Source organism: Branchiostoma belcheri, unplaced genomic scaffold (assembly GCF_001625305.1).
Source record: "Branchiostoma belcheri isolate BF01 breed outbred unplaced genomic scaffold, Haploidv18h27 scaffold63, whole genome shotgun sequence".
NCBI classification, from domain to species: Eukaryota; Metazoa; Chordata; class Leptocardii; order Amphioxiformes; family Branchiostomatidae; genus Branchiostoma; species Branchiostoma belcheri.
The window spans coordinates 866,220-887,163 of NW_017804276.1; the positions used below are offsets into that span (position 1 = coordinate 866,220).

Genomic DNA, 20,944 nt, shown 5'->3' on the forward strand with positions numbered 1-20,944 from the left:
CGGACTGGGTAGGATAGATAAAATAATAGGTATTAGATAACAGTCTTGATAGTATTGTTGTAGAATGTAGTACCTAGATAGATTAGATATAACGTTAGATACATATATACATATATGCATATATCTTTGTAATGCATTTAGCCCTATGGGCAAGAACATGCAATAAAGATCATTGTCATTGTCAGTAATTTGATAGCTTAGTTGGTTTCTTTATCGTTAAAGCTTCTACGCTAAGACAAAATCAATAGCAAATCCGATGGGTTGCCAGGCACGCTAGAGTATTCACATGCAAATTTGCCGGCTTTCCTCAGATACTTCGAATACAGTGTGTACCTCCAGAGATAATTTGTCGTTCGTAAGCTACAAGTATACAATAGCAGGTATAAACAAGTGCTTGAAAATGTGATTTGTGCAGTCATAGGCATAGTAATTGTACAACATGAGCAAAATATCCTCTACGCTAATACAATCAAGACTGGCATTTCACCTTTACTATCTCATTCATTGCAGGTAAAATAAAGATCAACAAAATACAAAATAACTAAAGAGAGTCCATCACTTAGTAGCTCTCTGGCTACCTAGTTGTCAACATAAAACAAAAATAGGCAAAATAAAGTAACAGAAAGTAAATATATACTACACCTCCGTGTCTCCGTGTAGTCCACAAATTACAAATGTTCAGTTTCACCGGTAGCATTCTAACGTGGTTCAAGTCCTACTATTCCAATCGCCGTCAAAGAGTGGTAGTTGAAGGTAGTAAGTCTGAATGGCGCACAGTTACTTCAGGGGTCCCACAGGGCTCTATCCTAGGCCCACTGTTGTTCTTACTCTACATAAATGACTTACCTGACTCTGCCAAAAACTCTGTATCAGCACTTTTTCTGATGACAGCAAATGTTTTAAAGAGATACGCAACACTAATGGCTGCTTAGAACTCCAAGAGGATATCTGTTCACTGTACGATTGGAGCACAGGGTGGAAGTTGAGTTTTAACTTGTCCAAATGTGAAGTGTTAAGACTCACTCGTTCAAAGCGTCCTATTAGCTTTGATTACCAAATGTCCGGTTCATCCCTGACTGTAGTGAGCAGTATGTCTGATCTTGGAGTAACAGCAAAATCAGACCTTAAGTGGGACACCCATGTTGCAAGATCAGTGGCCAAAGCTAAACTCAATGCTTGGTTTTGTACAGTGAACTGTAGGATTCCACTCCAACACTGACATTCGGAAAACATTGTACCTTTCTCTTATCAGAAGTGTGCTTGAATATTGCTCTCCACTATGGAGCCCTACATCGCGAAATCTCATTTCCCTTATCGAGGGTGTCCAGCGGAGAGCTACGAAATTCATCTTAGGGCCCTCCTCTGGGCAACTCGACTACAAGACACGTCTAGCCTATTTGGGCTGGCTGCCTCTGTCATACAGAAGGGAGATTTTCGATGTGGTAACATTTGTTAAGTCTCGTGCAAAAGTGTATGATACTGACATAGCGAGGTTAGTCAACTTCTCGTCTAGAGTTCCTCGGAGCTCTAGGGCTCACATGCTTGTCCCACCGAGAGTGAAAACCTCTTCCTATGCTTAATCCATCCTGCCACGAGTCATAACAATATGGAATAAACTGGACGTCGAGACCAGGGCGCTGGGAGCTAACGCGTCGAGTCCAACTGACGTGTCGATGGTCCATGCGCAACAGGTTCAACCAACATTCCGTGCTCCTGGGTGCTGTCGTGTGGCTGCACCTCCTGTCGCGCTACGAGGCCCCGTTAAGTCCAGTTATTATTGCTTTTACCATCTTGTAAATTTGTATATATAGTATCACTGACACTGTTTTTTTAATGCTCATTGTCTATTTATTTGTGGGCATGGTGGCCTTGAAAAGGTGCACTTAGGTGCACCTGTTCCACCATGCCCTCCATGTATATTATGTACGTGGTTAATCGTAATAAATAAATAAATAAATAAAAAGATTCGGTCAATACTGCTCAGTTGCTGCCACGTAAATTTTGGTATTGCATATAAATAAAGAAATATCACCCCGCAATCCATGACCAGGTGAAGTCACATTGAAATCACATGGCGTTCAGACGCAAATCGTGATCCGGGGAAAGCGGTTCGAAACCCCTTTGGGATCGAGGCGCTTTCACTGTGATTTGGAACGTTCGGATAGGCCGCTTGAAACCGGCTTCGGGGGAAACCACGTGTAAAGCGCTTTCACTGGTTCCATCTGAACAGGGCCTGCGTTCAAACGTAAATCGCGATCCGGGGAAACTGGTTCGAAACTACATCCCGAAGTGGTTTGGGATCGAGACGATTTCAATGTGATTTGGAGCGGTCAGATGGGGCCACTTGAACCACTTTGAGTGACTTGATGCGAACGGGGCCTGAAAAGACTTGCAGTCAAGCCGCAGATGCCGATGCGAAAACGCGCTAAAAGGGCGGAGGCATAACGGGGGCCATATTTAAAATGTTTTACTTTGATGGGACACACGGCTTCAAACAGGTACATACAAAAGATAAAAAAGCTATAGCTACGTGTTACCAGGTCTAAGTTGTTCCAGTAACGTATAGAATAGGGAACAGAAGTTCTTGCAAACGGTTTGTTGAAACCGACAATTTAGATTTATTTTGTTGCGAAGGTTATATGAAGACGTTGTTGAAATATTCAAAGAGATTAGGTGGGACGGATAACAGACAAAATGTACTCATTACCAGCCTACCAAATAGACCCCGTTCACAGTGAAATAAATGGATCCGGATTGACAGCCGATCGGCATCACAATTATGGAAATGAAGTCAATCCGGATCGGTTTTTGCAGTGTGAACGCTCCAATCGGGATTGATTTTTACCGATCCCGATCCAAAAGTAATCCACCTCGAGTTCAAGACACTTGCGGCGGATCGGGATCGGGTGTAAACGCGAGTGCGAACGCAAAGTGATGTTTTGTTTCACGAAGCATCCGCCACCCCCACCTGTGATCACAGTCGGTCCCACAAAGCTGGAGGTCGTCGAGTTTGCACGCACGCGTCATACTACATACAGAGCAACCTGAAGTGGACCAAAGACGTCGAAATGATCGTAGGGAAAGGAAGCAGAAGACTCTACATGTTAAGGACACTGTCCAAATACGGTCTGAGCACAGTTGACCTTGTACTTGTCTATATCGGATTTATACGCCCAGTGTTGTCAAGTGTGGCATCCGGGACTCACAGTTGCTGAATGCCAGTCAATAGAGAGAGTGCAGCGAAGAGCATACAGAATTATTCTTGGACAGAACTACAGCAGCTACAGCTCGGCGCTGTCTGAACTCTCTCTATCCACACTTTCCCAACGACGGCATGAACTGTGCAGAAAGTTCGCGGAGTCGTTGCTGAAGTCGCCGACCTACAGAAACTGGTTGCCACCTTGCCGTGAGGCCATATCCGGCAGGACTACCAGATCGAGTAAACAGCTACAAACTCTCAGACACAGAACTGTCCGATTCACTAAGAGCCCTATATACTATGTGACAAAGTTGCTGAACGATACGCAAGTTCTGTAACATACTGGTTGTTGTACTGGCCGAACATGCTTTTCGTACTTTTAATATTGTATTTTCTATGTATATGTAGTGTTTTGAATTCTCTATTGATAACATTCTCAAGATTTTAAATTGTAAAAAAGTCTACAATTCAGCCATTTAGGCTGCCACCGACTTTTAAACCTGTATGTCTATTTATTTGTTTATGAGAATAAACCAGTCATCATCATCATCATCATCAAAGTGGATTGGTTTCGGGGTTTGCTGGTGTTAGACGATGTACCACAAATACCACAACCGATCGGGTCTTATAATATGCAGTGACAAGGACCTTGTGTAATGCTATGGATACACTGCCAATGAAATATGAAAAGAAAACACGCAGATACATGTTTACCCCAACCTCCATGCCCCAACGTTACTGGCACTCAAGTGGAATGGCAAGCCAGTGGAATAGAATGTTACAACCCGCAAAATATCGGCCTTCACGCAACGGGAGCTAAACCCTGGCCACCCAAACATGTTCAACAAGGTGTTCTCTTTATTTCCGCTAAGATTCCACGCTGTACAAAATTTCTGAATTGCTTTCTTTGGCAAAATTTACGGCGGAGTTGCAGCAGCTCCGGTGCGTTCAAGATGGCGGGCTCTATTATCACGTGACACCTCAGGCCATATCTGAGTTCGATGCACAATGCAATTCCGATCGGCAGAAAGCAGTGTGAACGCGCAGGTCGATCGGGATTGATGAATTTCTGATCGGCGGTCAATCCGGATTCATTTTAAGGGGTAAGACTTCTTGAGACACACACAGACGGAAGAATTCAAACTAACGCTACCGAAAATATAACCTCCTTGGCGAAGGCAAAGGTTTATATCTATTTAATTATTTATATGATACAAAGTACTTACTGACACAGCTGGCAGTAACCGACCAGACGACTTGCTCCTGATTCCCGTCCCTCAGTCTCCACGGGGACCTGATCTGGTCAGGTGTCATGGCGCAGTTCTCAACATAAGCGTCGCCGCTGTATTTTCCGATCGTGGGACCTATCACCCATTCCCTGTAGTAATTGACGAAGTAGAGAAAGTATCGGCTGTATGTGTCACTAACGTAGACAGGTCTGCCACCACTGGTCTGGTTTGTTCTGGTGTAAGTCGTCATGAGGTAGGGTTGGTAGTCGGCACCGCCGTGCAGACGGACTCTCGTACAGTTTGTAGCGCTCCCTGCCGATTGTGGAACTACCACGCCAGCTGGGACGTCATCTGAAACGAACAGAATAAAAAAATGCAGACTTCATATGGCCGAACGTGATTGTAAGCTTTAAAGAAATATTGCAAAAAGCTAAGGTTCTGGGCAACCAGGATTGAAAATAAAATTCAAAAAGAACTTGGACATCATTATGGTCCAACATTACCATTTTATCGTTTCATGTTTCTGCATTTTATGAAAAAAATCTAAAATTTTATGTATTAAAACGTAAATATAAGGTATAAGACGTTGTCGGTTCCATTTTCATGTGTTTTTCAAATATGGTAGGTGCTACGAACCATAGCAGGCGGTCTTCACATCCGGGTTCTCTACCCACCCCCCGTTCCACAGATCAAACATCCCGTTGATCTGGTCAGCGTAGAGGGCGGAGTCCCGGACACGCACGCCCGTTTCGTCAAGCTGCGGTCCCACCCACCACGCCATGGCACGCTCGGAGTAATACAGGAGTTGGCAGGTGACGCTGCTGTAGTACACGGGCCGGTCAACGCGGGTGGCTCCCGTCATGGTGTAGGACGTCATCTTACCGGCCTGCAGGGTGTCGGAGTCGCCATACAGGACAACCGTGGGGCATACTGACACAGACAGATAGTAGCAAAATAAGTGATGTGACAGGTTAATGAGTTACCATAAAATTGGCCTGATCTGCATACATTACATACGTATACATTTTTTCAACATGTGTCCAAGGTATCCCCATACCGAATTTCAGCTCATTCGGATTTAATACTAACTACAGGGCTCCAGATCCCAAAATGTAATTTTTTTGCCTGAAAATGGCCAGAAAACCCAAATAAAACAATGATTTCAAAGGCCTGTTTCTATAAAATGAAAAGACTGTCCGGGGGTATTCTACCGTCATGCCAAATTTTAGCTCATACTGCACAACACAGAAACGAATATATTACAAATGCAAAAGCACCGCACTATCTTTGTTTGAAAAGCAGTAGAGGAGAGAAGGATGAAATACTGCAAATTCAGTTTTGTTCGGACGCGTTAGTATTTGTAAATGGATTTTTGCGGTGTTTTAAGTTCGCTCTTGAAATTAAGCATGGTAGTACATTTACAGTGGCATCAGAGCGTTTATTCTTGGTTACACTGTGCCTCTTATTGTTGGCATTGCAAGGTCACGGACAAAATAGTACGCAACTGTACTGCCACTGGCCAGTATGCCTCTATATATGCACGTCTTCTCCTATTGTCTTGTCTAATTACCTTCGCTATGAATGATATGTTTTCAATGGCGTTCGTGTGTGTGTAATTGTGTAATTGCGTATGTGTGTGTGTGTGTGTGTGCGCGCGCGCACGCATGTATGTTTGTGTGTGCGTGTGTGTGTGTGTGTGCATGCGCGTGTGTGTGTGTGTGTTTGTGTGTGTGTGTGTGTGTGTGTGTGTGTGTGTGTGTGTGTGTGTGTGTGTGTGTGTGTAATTGTAAGCAGCCAATAAGATATGTTGCCAACTTCAAATATCTGGGGTCCATGATGGCCTCTAGCAGCTATGATATGGCCAAGAGGAAATCACTTGCATGGACTGCTTTTTGGAAGCTGGAGAAGATCTGGAGAAGTCCATCAATCTCCACATCCACTAAAGTCAAGCTTTTCAACACCACCTGCTTGACAATACTGTTATATGGCTGTGAATCCTGGGTCATGGAAAATAAGCTAAACGCGTTCACCACATCATGCTATAGGGTCGTGCATCAAAGACCATGTGAGCAACGCCTGGATCTACAAGTTGACCAACACTCGACCCCTTATCACCATGGTAAGGCAGCGTCAACTTCGATTCCTGGGGCATGTACTTAGAATGCCTTTGTGGGACCATGCCGGACATATGCCCTGTATGTACCGACGCACGGCAAAAGTGAACGAATAGATAAGGTTGTCGTGAGCATTTGGCCTGGATTTAATTTCAGCCGGTAGAAATCACAAATCCCCGCTCATTTTCCGAGTTTATTGACCGAACTCATTGTTTACTATAATTATGTACGTTATACGCTAGCTACGCTCGCATAAAAAAATACGTAATATACTGACTTCATTCGTACAAAACCTGTATAGGGACGTGAAAATAACAGGTAGACATCCTTGTGGTTAAACATTTCGCGAAATTTTGGCGGTTGTTCCGGAAATTTCACGATCGCAAGTCGACATTGGCCTTAGATAATATCGTCGAACGTGAATCGTCAAGTGGGGAGGGGGCGCTCGTACGTACGTAACTTCTGTTCTTTCGAAGATTATCCTCTACTTTCTCCGGTAATATTTCAGTTTAACTGGATTAACTTCCACAGAAACGTAAAAATGTTGAACTGAGATTCTAGCAGGACGAACTTTATCGCAAAACTGAGGGCTGCGAGTAGTAGAGATTTAACGCGGATAAGTCATCAAAAAGACATGACGATCAAAGTTAGCGGTATACGCGTATAATACCGTAAACCGGACGTTCTAACCCTAACGTCAACACTTTTATTCTTTACTTATTACCTCCACAAGTTGGTGGAACACCACTCCAAGTCCCGTCCGGCTGGCAGGTTATATTGGCAGTCCCCCACAGAGGATACCCGTCCATACAGGTGTACCTGACTGTCTGTCCTGATGTAAAGTTACTGTTGTTATCCCTGATCCCATTGGCTGGCACACCAAGGTCCCAGCATTGATCTGCAAAAATATATATTACATATATATTACCAACTATGAAAGTTTAACTGAAATGAGGTGGCTCTTTCTTTCTGCGATTTCAAGAATTCACTACTTTGTAATCAATATGATGTATTGTTTGTGTGATAATTCAGCAGGGAAATTATGTTGATAGCACTTAAAAAGTGCAATTTCAGTCATACGAGTGCGAATGCAAGTAACATACAAATGATATGCGTGGCGCTATGGGGATGAGTCCCGGACTACAATCATGGCGTCGCCTATAGATTTAGAAGCGGGTACCTCAGCCCGTAAACCTTAACTCCGCGGGAAATGCTGTGTAGCTAGCATGACCCTAGGCCTAGCACGTCCAGGTCACGAGATAACAAAATCGGAAGTTCCATAACAATCTGCAACACCATAACAAGCCACTAAAAGGTCAAAAATCTAATGGTTTCGAGGTCTCATCAAGACTTACCCACCTACCAAGTTCATGACTATCCATGCAAAGCTTCTTGATTTATCGTGATAAATTACATACATACATACATGCATACGTTAAAAGCAGTTACTCATTGGCAAGCAACTAGATATGATTTTGGGACTAGTCAGACGTTTCATGTAGCAGTGTAGCATCCACTACCTTTCGTCAGTGACTGAAAGACCAGAGGAGAAATGCAGATTAATAAGCACTAGAGAACTCTCAGGAGCTACAAGCACCAAGAACACACAACACTTAAGCTCCTGTTCTGAAACAACAGGAGCTTTTGACTAATTTGCATCATTATCCAACAATTTTGAACTTCAATTTCCAACAAAAGAAATTGGACTCGCCCAACTCCAGTGATTTTTCGAGGAATGAGCTGCCCACGGTTTTCATGACGTTACGCAAATAACACAGCTCAGAAGAATGCTTACCACGCACGGTATCAAGACCTGTTTTAGACCAACTAGAACCCTCCGGAATATACCCAAGGACAAAACACTAAGTAAATGTGAGGTCGTGTACCATTATAAGATACAGTGTCAAGGACAGAACTCCAAGGGCCCAGTAAGGAAACATATTGGAGAGACTGAAAGATCCTGCAAGGCTACTAGTAGCTATAGGTTCTTAGAACTAGCTCGACTACTTCGGAAGTCTCACAACATATACACATTGAATCGTCTGGACATTCAGTCTCATTTGATAAAGTAAGAATCTTGGACACAGAATCGGCCTTTTTTGGACGTGGGATTTAAGAGGCCATCTACATCAGGTATTACAACCATCCCTCAACAGAGACGGGGGGTGCCACAGACTTTCTGAAACCTATAATCCACTACTCACGGAGTCACGTGTGTTACCTACGTGACGTCACGGAAGCGGTGAATTGCTCATTCCTTCACAAAGACTGGAGTTTTACAGTCGAAAATTTCTATGAGTACAAATTCTTGTGTCAAACTTGTATCATAATGACTTCTACCAACACAGATTGTTTCAATCGTCACATACACTCGCACGACAATGCTACCGGGGAACCCGACGACTGGCCTTCCTATGTTTGCTGCCCATACCCAGCCATTTAATGCACAACCATCCACAACTTCTCAAGACATAAAAAAGCTATATGCCACAATTGATCTTGACCACCAAAAAAACCCCTGCTTGATTACTAAGTATCAACAAAATCCAGTTATGCTGACAACAAATATAGCGACCCCCCCCCCGCACCCACACACACAGAAACACAAACACAAAAACAGGCCCAAAACAACACCTCCCATGTTTAAGAGGTAAAAATTAAGAACCTTGCATGTCCGGACAAAAGATGCAAAAACCGAAAGAACAAAATACCGTCGCCAGGGGACACAAACGACTTTGACCTTTGTCTTGTGTGATGGAATCCAAGCGTTTGACATAGTTTGGCCCAGGAATGCGAGGGCTAGGTCAGACCGGAGGGGGAGGTCTAGAGAGAGAGGTCCTGTTGGTGTCTGTCTTAGAGTACGAAGTTGATTAAAAAGAGAAGTTCGGAATCTGTACGTGACTCGGCTCATCTGTGACACTTGCCAAAGCCTTCTTAACTTATGCTGACCACAAAACACAAAAAGAAATATACTCCTTACCAGACGTGTTGCGACTTGTGTAGGAGAAACTGAACCCCTGTTCTCTTCCACTGTCGTCAGATGTAAACTTCAGGAACATCACGTTAGATGTGCTGACGATAGGGAAGACTGACCGCAGACCCGTTAACCTAGAGATCCAAGAATAAATAGTAATTGAGCCAATCTGTGTCTCAATTGAGCCAATCTTTGTCTCAAAACACACAACACAATCGAAGCTTTCATAAGGGTGTTTCGGGATATGTATTTATATACACCATAGATGGGTCATCACCATTTTTATACCACTATTTCATGACAAAACATGGTGACGGCACACTCAAGTTATATCAGCTTATTTTATGCCGTCACCAACGCAGATAGAGGACAAATACGGAACAGGACAATACTCATTTTCACCTGTCAGTTAAGTGAGGAAAGTCGTGTAAAGTGCCTTTCCCAAGGGCACAAGATCGGTGGCATGTCAGGACTCGAATTCGAACCCGGGACCTCTTGCTTTGGTTCTGAGTCGAGCACTCGGCCGCTACGCCACACGACCCCACATATTGCTAGCTGCAGCATTGATATGAGCTAGTTCTCATCAATATATTACAGTTTAGGGCCTTACTCCTGTATCAGCGCCGCACTTGCACTGGCTCCATCGTAGATGCGCAGAAAGTCATAATCTTCCTCCAGGTCGAAGCTGTGAAACGTGAGACGGATCATGCTTCCTGCCGGGACGGTGATCAGCCACTCGCAGTCCTGGTTGTTGCCATAGTTACCGGGGTAGTTCGGTGACGTGACAGGACCTCCAGAGGGAGCCGTCAGGTTGCCTCCACATCCGGAGACCCCCGGTAACAGGAACACGAGGAAGCACAGGGCGAGCGCCTCCAAACTGCGCGGGGATGATCCCGCCATGATGCCTGAGAACAATAGAAAAGAAAAGAAATGAAAATGAGTTTCTTGGCAGCTTCTATAGTTTTCTATAGACCATTGAGTGATTTGTCAAAGTTTTTTGAACGCACAAAAGCCGCTCAAAGCAAAAGTTGGCAACACCGCATCGACCGCTGCAGTTCCTGTGCTTCTCGCATGGCGCAATGCCAGGGGCTCGTTGTGTTCCGTGGACTTTCAAAATTGTCAAGCTCCTGTCAAACATTGGCGCCCTTTCCCCGGTTCCCAGGTTCGGCTGACGTTCGAGAGCAGTATGACGAGATTTAGGTCAAGTCTACCTTTCTATATGACTCGTAACTAATTTGAGTGAACCTTGAGTCAAATTGGACCCCTAAACACGCCAATAACACTGCTGACTTACTCCCAAATGGTTGGCTGGAGTTCTGCTAAGTTTTTTTTTATTAAGGCCACACCGTCTTAATTCTATGGATGACATCCGCGCACGCATTGATTTTCGCCTGTTCTAAAAAAAAAAGATCACAGCACGTCCTCCGAGGCAGGTGATGCACAAAAAGGACCGAAGACGCACCTAAAACTAGAGTCACCTCTGTTAACACTGACATGTGTCATTTTTCGCTCTGTGGCTGGCATGTAAGATCCTCACATATGGGTAAATACCTTCATATAGCGGACATTCCGTACTTCTGTACTGTACAATAACAGACTTATTCGGTACACGAAACGTGAAAAGCCTTATATAAGCTTCTTTTTCAGCACTTAATCCATATTGTGACGTCTGCTCTTCTATTGTGAGGATGTACCATGACCGAATCGCGAAACGCTAAACAATATGAAAATGAAAAAAAGAAAATGCTTTAAATACGCAAGATTTGCTTCCTATTAAGCACTTCATCCATAGTGAAAGCACTTTATCAATGGTAACGTCCGTTCTTTTGTTGTGATGATAAAATAAACATGGCCTAATCGGAAAATACCAAACTACATTTAAATAAGAACAGGAAAAACATTTTTAATACGCAAGATTTGCTTCTTCTATTAAGTACTTCATCCATGGTGAAAGCACTTTATCAATGGTAACGTCCGTTCTTTTGTTGTGATGATAAAATAAACATGGCCTAATCGGAAAATACCAAACTACATTTAAATAAGAACAGGAAAAACATTTTCAATACGCAAGATTTGCTTCTTATCTAGAGATTATTACAACAGGTGATGCACAAAAAGGACCGTCTAGTAAATTGACCAAAGACCGTATCTAGTAATGGACGCATCTAAAACTTGTTTCACCTCTGTCTACCCTGGTATCTGTTCTTTTTTTCTCACTGGCACGTATAAACCTCACATAAAGCGGTATGTGGCGTCGTGTGGTGTAGTTGTACATCACTGGACTTTGAAACGGGGAGACCCGGGTTCGATTCCGGGTCGTACCCGAACAAGTCCGAACATGCGCCCCGACGTTGTACCCTTGGGAAAGGTACTTTACACGACTTTCCTCACTTCACTCAGGTGTAAATGAGTACCTAGTTTCGGCTAAGGACGTCCCTCGGATAGGACGTTAAATGGAGGTCCCGTGTTTGGGAGAGCCACACCCCACGCACGTTAAAGAACCCACCACACTTATCGAAAAGAGTAGGGGACCTTCCAGGTGTGAGTGGTTCAAACCTTACAGTCTTGTCTCGGGGTTGACATCTTTGAAAAGGTGATAGTCACCTGTTATGTCAATCCTTCCACAAATGTGGTAAATCTTCATAAATGTACATTCTGTACTTCAGCTAAATAACAGACTTATTCGATCCAGGATAAACGTGTAAAGCCTTATAAGCTTTTTTTAAACTAACTGATCCATAGTGACGTCTTCTCTTTTGTTTTAAGGATGAACATGACCCAATTGGAAAATGCCAAACAACTTCACAATAAAGAGAAAGAAAACTTTAAATACGCAAGAATTGCTTCTTATTTAGAGATTATTGCCATAAAAGGTGATGCACAAAATGGACCGTACCCCACACGTGTCATGCATTTTTTGTTTGCTATCTCTCGGCTCGTTTCCCTTTGACAGTCTGCTTTGCCGGGCTGATTTTGTGCCGCCTTATGTGTTGTTGCTTCCCTTTATTTGTACCCCCAAATTGAGCAAAGTCGACGTCCCTTCGCTGGTTCGAATGGTTCAAACAAACGATCACGAAACAGTAAAGTTATAACTCATGCCCGTAGCCTGAAGACCCCCCCCCCCACAAGGCTCAAAGGTCCACTTTTTGGTCCACTTTTTATGTAAAGGTCCACTTTTTGGTCCACATTTTATGTAAAGGCCCAAGATTTTATGTAAAAGTCCAAGATTTTTCTTGAAAAGATGGACTGGAATCTTAGAAAAACTGCTCCCTTTGTCATTGAATAAAAATTTATCTCTGATTTTTTCTTGGTAATCCTTTCAAAAATGCACGAAATGCCATTTTAGAAGGTTCATTTTTCAAAATTTTCCAGGGGAGCATGCCCCCGGACCTCCCTAGGAACCTCGCGCCTTCGGCACTCGCCTCGAGCCTATGGCGCTCCAGGTCCCCTCAAGCAGTGGGAACGAACCCCCCCCCCATTCAAAATCCTGGCTACGGCCATGTAACTACATGTCATTCTACTACCAGACAAACATCTTACCTGTCTGTCCACGACTCTCCCAAATCCACAGAAAACCCAGGACAACGCAGAAAGGACTTCTAATTACTCCCGCCATTTCCTTCACTTGCGTGATCTAATGTGCAAGGTACTGCCAGGTGCGGGCTTTGTCTTTATTTGGTTCAACTCATTTCCTGTTCCTATTCTTCCACGAAACGCAGAGCACACGGCGTAAATCCTGACTGTGGGAATAATGGTTAGGAATAATGGAAAATGTCCTTTTTGTAAAAACGCCAGTGGGCAGAACCAAATATTCAACCCAATGTGAAGAATGGAACGTTAGAAACGTTAGAGATGTCGCGAACATGAAGTCAACCATTGCCTCCGTGAAATACCAGTATTTATGTCATACCTGAGCGGTCATGACGTTCGATATCATGTCGATGTCGAATATACATGTACATGTATATCCTTACAATATACCTGATCGCTCGCAAAGAGAAGCACTAGAGTAGAAGCCCTGAATACACGTGGACCATTTCTGTGAACGGTTTCTTCTCTAGTCTTACATGGCTCTGTACGTGACGTTACGCAAATAACACAGCTCAGAAGAATGTTTACCACGCACGGTATCAAGACCTGCTTTAGACCAACTAGAACCCTCCGGAATATACCCAAGGACAAGACACTAAAAGAAAGTAAATGTGAGGTCGTGTACCATTATAAGATACAGTGTCAAGGACAGAACTCCAAGGACCCAGTAAGGAAACATATATTGGAGAGACTGAAATATCCTTCAAGGCTACTAGTAGGTTCTTAGAACTAGCTCGACTACTTCGGAAGTCTCACAACATATATACATTGAATCGTCTGGACATTCAGTCTCATTTGATAAAGTAAGAATCTTGGACACAGAATCGGACTTTTTTGGACGAGGGATTTAAGAGGCCATCTACATCAGGTATTACAACCATCCCTCAACAGAGACGGGGGGGCGCCACAGACTTTCTGAAACCTATAATCCATTACTCACGGAGTCACGTGTGTTATCTACGTGACGTCACGGAAGCGGTGAATTGCTCATTCCTTCACAAAGACTGGAGTTTTACAGTCGAAAATTTCTATGAGTACAAATTCTTGTGTCAAACTTGTTTCACAATGACTTCTACCAACACAGATTGTTTCAATCGTCTCATACACTCGCACGAAAATGTTACCGGGGAACCCAACAACTGGCCTCCCTATGTTTGCTGCCCATACCCAGCCATTTAATGCACGCACAACTTCTTAAGACATAAAAAAGCTATATGCCACAATTGATCTTGACCACTGCCCCCCTCCCAAAAAAAACCCTGCCTGATTACCAACTATCAACACAATTCAGTCAGGTCCTCTTAAGTTATGCTGACAACAAATATAGCGACCCACACACACGTGCAAACACTTTCATATAGCGGACATTCCGTACTTCTGTACTGTACAATAACAGACTTATTCGGTCCACGAAACGTGAAAAGCCTTATATAAGCTTCTTTTTCAGCACTTGATCCATATAATGACGTCTGCTCTTCTATTGTGAGGATGTACCATGACCGAATCGCGAAACGCTAAACAATATGAAAGTGAAAAAAAAGAAAATCCTTTAAATACGCAAGATTTGCTTCTTCTATTAAGCACTTCATCCATGGTGAAAGCACTTTATCAATGGTGACGTCAGTTCTTTTGTTGTGATGATGAACATGGCCGAATCGGGAAATACAAAACTACATTTAAATAAGAACAGGGAAAACATTTTCAATACGCAAGATTTGCTTCTTATCTAGAGATTATTACAACAGGTGATGCACAAAAAGGACCGTCTAGTAAATTGACCAAAGACCGTGTCTAGTAATGGACGCATCTAAAACTTGTTTCACCTCTGTCTACCCTGGTATCTGTTCTTTGTTTCTCACTGGCACGTATAAACCTCACATAAAGCGGTGTGTACATTCTGTACTTCAGCTAAAATAACAGACTTATTCGATCCACGATAAACGTTTAACCCTCAAACACCCGAACTTTTTTTGTGACGTTAATGCCCGAACGGGGTCCAAATGGAACCCATTTGGTTTCTTTCAAATTTATATTCCTTTTTGCATCCTTTCAGTGATCTTTGCTCATATATTGATTAAACATATTAAGATGTTTTTTTGGCATGATTAAGTGTTTAAAAATTCCAGCTCATTATCATAATTGATGCAAAAATTGGATGAAGCCTTCAGGCGTGAACATGGGGTTGACCTTTGACCTCATATGGTTGTCAAACCTCTGAAAACCTGATGAAATACTTCCTAAAGTTGAGGTAACTTGGCAAACTGCATAATATTTAAGCAATAATGCTTCCTTGAAGACATATTGAGGACATCCGAACAATTTCATGTGTAGGAAAGTGCAAATACATGGTTGGGGTCCGTTTGGACCCCAGACGGTCTTACATCAGACTTCCGTTGTTATTTTTACAAATTTGTGCCGATCTCCAAAAAAATTTAGGAAAACTTGTAGAAGAGGTTTACTGACAAAGTCACGGGAGGAATTTTTTTTAGAATGAAAAAGATTAAAATAGCACATAAAAATATACGTCTGGGGTCCAAATGGACCCCGTTTGGGTGTTTGAGGGTTAATTTTGGTAAAATCAACGGAAAAAACATAATTTTCACTCCAAAATGAATGCACAAAATTGCGAATTTTCGCGCAGCATAATCCCATAGAAAAAAATTTTCCGGCAGAAATGACTGATGCTGGCAGAAAGACCCAAACCTTGACTATACCCGAGTAAATTATAAAGAAAATTCTAGTTCTAATATTTTCTAAACAGTCCACGGCGCGAGGGGTTGCAAATCCGCTCCTAGGAAGGCGCACAGCGAAATCTAGGTCAAACGGGCGGATTACACTTGGCGCGCAAGGATACCCGGAAGTAAGGTTCGGTGCAAAAAGAAATGTTCACCTCAAAATCACAATTTCTTACACTCTTCAGCCATGTTAATGTTTAATGATATTTCGTGGCAGTTTATGAGAAATCTCACCTCAAACTTGGACCCTCAAAACCCTTTCTTCACTTTTTTTACCACGGACTATCGTGAAGAACGGGGGTGTGCACCGTTAACTATGTACATGTAGGCAAATGGTTTGTCAAGTCAATTTGCCTCGAAATTTGGGGCAAGACAAGGTTGTAACCTCAGTCCATTGGTATTCAATCTTTTTATCAATGATCTACCTCAATGTTTTGATTGTAATGAATGTGAATCTGCATCTTTTAAGTTACAAATCGCTTAACTGCTTGTCTTGGGCAGATGACCTTGCTCTAATTTCCTTGTCTGAAAAGGGGCTCAAGGGCAAATGCCAGGATTACGCGCAACCCCTCCCCGGTTTATGTGAAAAGATTGAAAACTATCTACCTTGAACTTGGGAGGTATGAAGGGCAAATGCCAGGATTACGCGCAACCCCTCCCCGGTTTATGTGAAAAGATTGAAAACTATCTACCTTGAACTTGGGAGGTATGAAGGGCAAATGCCAGGATTACGCGCATGCCCAGAGGGCCCCAAGTGTGATACGATTTTTTAAAACAAAAAAAGTGTAAAATTTCTTAATGTTGGGATCTGTTGCTTTTTTTGGAGCTGGATGATATAGGTAAGGGTTATTTTCATTTGATTATGTAAAAAAAATTGAGTTTGTGCCATGTTTGGTGTGTCCAGGCCAGAAAAGAAGTCCTTAGTTTCCATGCTACTCGTATCATCAGCTGGTGATAGAGGTCAGAGGTCACTTCTGAAAGTTTGTGCTAACGTTTAAATGCCTTTAGCAGTATAGGATTTTTTATATCAACAAAATTGACAGTTTAGAGGCCGAGTGACCCTATGAATGTGTGCTTTTGATGTGGTTTCACTCAGGCAGGTGACTTTTAACACCTTCTTTCTTACATGTTTTCCCGGACAGTCCATTACCGGTCTTTGCCCCGTTGGGAGCGGTAGGAGGGGCCCTCCAGAAACATCAGCGGTGGCCGGGCGTACACGGCGTTGCTTTAACGGGGGCCAACTTCTGTTTAACGGTGGTGAACGGTTTCGAGCGGTGATGAATTTTATTCACCGTTGCTCCAGCAAAGTTCGGCCAGTGTGACCGGGCCTATGGACACACCTTACATCCCCCCCCCCTAGTAACTTTTCGCCGTCCTTGGCCAAGAACGATTTACACAATGTCAAACACTACACTTGTGCGCAAGTACATGTAATCAGTCGAACCCCAGACCTTTGTATAGCTTTGTTAATCAATAACAAATGTTGGTATTAAAGCTTACTCTTCAAGCAGAGGTTTGGGTTAAGGGTTATTTTTGGCGTGTTTTTAGGCTTTTTTATCGGGGTTTCTTGCACTGGAATTTTTTTCACCCAACCCAACCATTTGGCATAAAAAGCCTGAAAACACGCCAAAAATAAGCCAAAACCCAAACATCTGCTTGGAGAGTAGTGTTTCTCCTCCAGCTGAAGGCCTTACTTAACTGAATATATCTCTGGCCCTCCACATGGGTGTCGCATCCAGGCTCTAGTTTTTTTGGCAATGAAGGTAAGCACACACATTCTTTCAAAATAATTTTGTGTTTATTTTTTGACACACTGACACACTCGCTGGTTGATATTTCTATATAATGACTGGGAAGAAGCTAGTAAACACACATAGTTCTAAAACTATAAACAGCACAACACTCTACAGGCAGTTAAAGTGATTGAATTGCTTATCATGTTTATAATCTCAAAAGTAGTGTTGTTGTTTTTTATTAAACTTACCAAACCTACCCAAAACGTCATTTAACATTATATGATAATAACATTAAAAATCTGTTGTCTGTCTTTCTCTAGTATCGTTGAAATTTATTTACAAGCATTTCACAAGATAAATTTAAAAGGCAACTCCATTTTCCCTCAGTAAAATACAAAGATAGTATAATGTAATGCACAACTTGTCTTCTTGCTTCCTCATTTTAACTTCTCGTAAGCAAACTGTTTTATCTTAATCAATTGTAGTGAGAGATAAGTAACATAACAAAGAATGAAAAGAAACAACACCTTTTTACGTGCATTCGCCTCCAATACGGTTCATCGAAAGGATGTCAGCGCGTACAATGGTACATTAATTTCCTCTCCTGTTCATTTTTTTCCTCACAGTATGAGCCTGGTGGCCAGTCTATCGTGGATTGGGCCAGCCCACTTCCGGACTGTTGGAGATCTCTGCCGGCCAGTTCAATTTGGCGCTTGGAAGAAGATTTACACGGTTTGAGTTAATAACAATTCGTGGAGTGCTAACTGATGGACTGGATACCAGGCTACCATTCCCAACGCCTTAAGATATAACATACCAGTCTTCTCACTGGTCATCATCATCATCATTATCGTCTTCTTCTTCGTCTTCTTCGTCTTCTTCGTCTTCTTCGTCTTCTTCTTCCTCTTCTTGGGCCCCCTGGTCTTGAGCCTCAGGCTGGCCAAGGTGAAGCTGATTTTCAAATAGTTGGACAAAGTTGTCGTCTTGATTCCCTCGCACGATTTCAAGATGTTCGTATATCATTTCCATCAGTCGGTTAAGGCGGGGGAACTTGCCGGCAGATTGCTCAGGTTGCAAGCCGTGGACTGTAGACGTTACACGTACCACGTTTGGGTGGGGACAGTGAAAGATGTGCGGGATAGGACCATTATGATCCTGTGGCATTGGCCCATACATTACTCCGTTGTGCTTGGCCCTCACCGTCGTATTTATGGTGTGAAGCTTGACGATTACACCTCCCTGCAGTTCCACGATCACCATCATTCCTGGGAGGTATACCCAGGTCCCCAGGGCCACTGCAGCGAGCTTGTTCTCTATGAAGAAATGTGGGTACAGACGGTCAAAGATGGCGCTTATTTCCTGGGCTTGGACCACGTTCTGAACGACTTGCTGCTGGGCCATCCCTTGCGGGTGAACGTTATGGTTGTAGCCCGCACGTAAATTGACTGCCTTCGAATCAAACCTTGGGTCATGCAACCGTACAGGATAGGTGGCCCTTACCATGAATGCTCTGAGCACGCTTCCCAGCGTGCGTGAAAACGCGTTGGTCGGGGTGCGACCACCAAACTGTTGGTTGTCTGACGTACTTCGCAACTCCGTGTTCCCAGCCGTCACGGTGCAATCATGTCGAAGAAGTCCGTAGTTAGACAGTTCATTTATCGCATCCATGACGACTTGAAATGAAGGATCCACCTTAACGAAGCACACGAATTCTACCGCCATGGTGCGTCAGTACCTGGGAGTCTCCAGGTAGTGCAGAGACTCACACCCCGGGACGCGGCGTATATCAGACGCGACCGTCTGGCACCCACGCCACCGGCCCGACCAATCCGCGACGAGACACGGGGAGGCAAAAGAAAAACACACGTCTACTAGCGACCAAGCATGGTGAAAATCAACACAGAAGGTAGACGTTAGGTAAGCTTAGGTATCCTCGGGCAAATAAGTTCCTTGACAAAAGGCGCGTATCAAATAACGCGTCTGGTATTCTCTAAAATATGTAGCCTAGTCAAGTTAGCGTTACCCAAAACCATTTCAGTGGCTTACAACGAGTCTCGTGCTTACAACGAGTCTCGTTATTTGTGGTGAACTGAAGAAAATGAAAGGAAAACTAGAAGGTAATCAGACAAATTCACAGTGAATTGAACAAGAAATTCACAAAAAAAATGTTTCTGGGGGTTTGACTGTTTCTGATTTTTTTTTAGTTGTTGACAGCTGGACACAGAAACTGTGCTCACACAGCCATAACGTGTTACACACACAGTTTTAAAGCGATATCATGTAAGATTTTTGCGCCAAAACTGGAAATATAGATAATTAAAATTTTCTCATCTAGATTGTCACTTTCATCATATTAGCGTTGCTATTTCGCTTTTCTGGCGACTCAGCGCAGCGCGAGAATAAGTTGCGCCAGGCCCGCTGTATTTTAGGAGGCTCCTAAAAAGAATGTAAACAAACAACATGGCTGCGATCTGTGCCGATGCCTAGGAGCTGGCAGTTTTCCAACACGTTTTTGCGGCGTAAAGACGTTGATCTTTTACTCCCCAAATGTCATTATGAACGTTAACCCTGGTAGGCTTGTAGCGCAAGAAAATGTGTAAAACAACAATGTTTCAAACAGTTAAAATCTTACATAATATCGCTTTAAGAACATTGACTTCATGTTAGAGGTAGGTAACACAAGTTCAGAAGAATCTCTACTATATACTGTACTCGTATTTCATGTTTGTCAACCAACTAAAGAATGTGAACCGCAACTTAATACACTTGAGTCCAAAGTTCAACGACACTCAACAGCGCACTCAACTGACAAGTGAGTGGTGGCGTTCTGTCTACTGCCATTTGGGGCTATAAGGCCACACCGAATTAATTTTATGGATGACATCTTCTGAAGACCTCCAAACTAGTGCGCGCAGGCAAATAAAAAAAAATTCCGGCCAAAAATAAAAATGCTACTAAACCACAGGATACAAAGCTGGTATTGTGAATTTGCGGCAGTACTTAGCGACTTATATGGCATGCCGGCACATGCTGGCTTTTTGGAATTTATGAATCGGCACTGTACGTATGTACTGAGTTCTTGAGTCGCGGAGCTTCGGTAGCCTGGGTGCCCGACTCCGTATCGTCGCTAACTACCATGGACCACCCAGGCCTAGAGCCAGGCCAGAGCCTCGGTGGACGGGACCTTTCTTCTTTTTTTTATAAAGAACAGGCGAAAATCAATGGGTGCGTGGATGCCTAGCCTGGGTACCCTCCGGATTTTCGCTACGCAACGCTCGAAAAAAATCACGAGCGTTGCGTAGCGAAAATCCGGATGGTACCCAGGCTATGGATGTCATCCATAAAATGAAGTCGGTGTCGAACGAC

The 20,944-nt window shown here is 43.3% G+C and overlaps 1 protein-coding gene across 1 annotated transcript; it reads right to left on the minus strand.

The window, feature by feature from the left end:
- Positions 1-555: 555 nt before the first annotated feature.
- On the minus strand, positions 556-19,300 carry LOC109483192. The gene is made up of 6 exons (XM_019786176.1): positions 18,814-19,300; positions 10,127-10,421; positions 9,523-9,650; positions 5,065-5,358; positions 4,426-4,755; positions 556-578 (listed from the first exon to the last, which is right to left on the minus strand). The coding sequence occupies exons 1-6, from the start codon at positions 19,298-19,300 to the stop codon at positions 556-558; spliced, it is 1,557 nt and encodes a 518-aa protein (XP_019641735.1).
- Between the last annotated feature and the right edge of the window lie 1,644 nt (positions 19,301-20,944).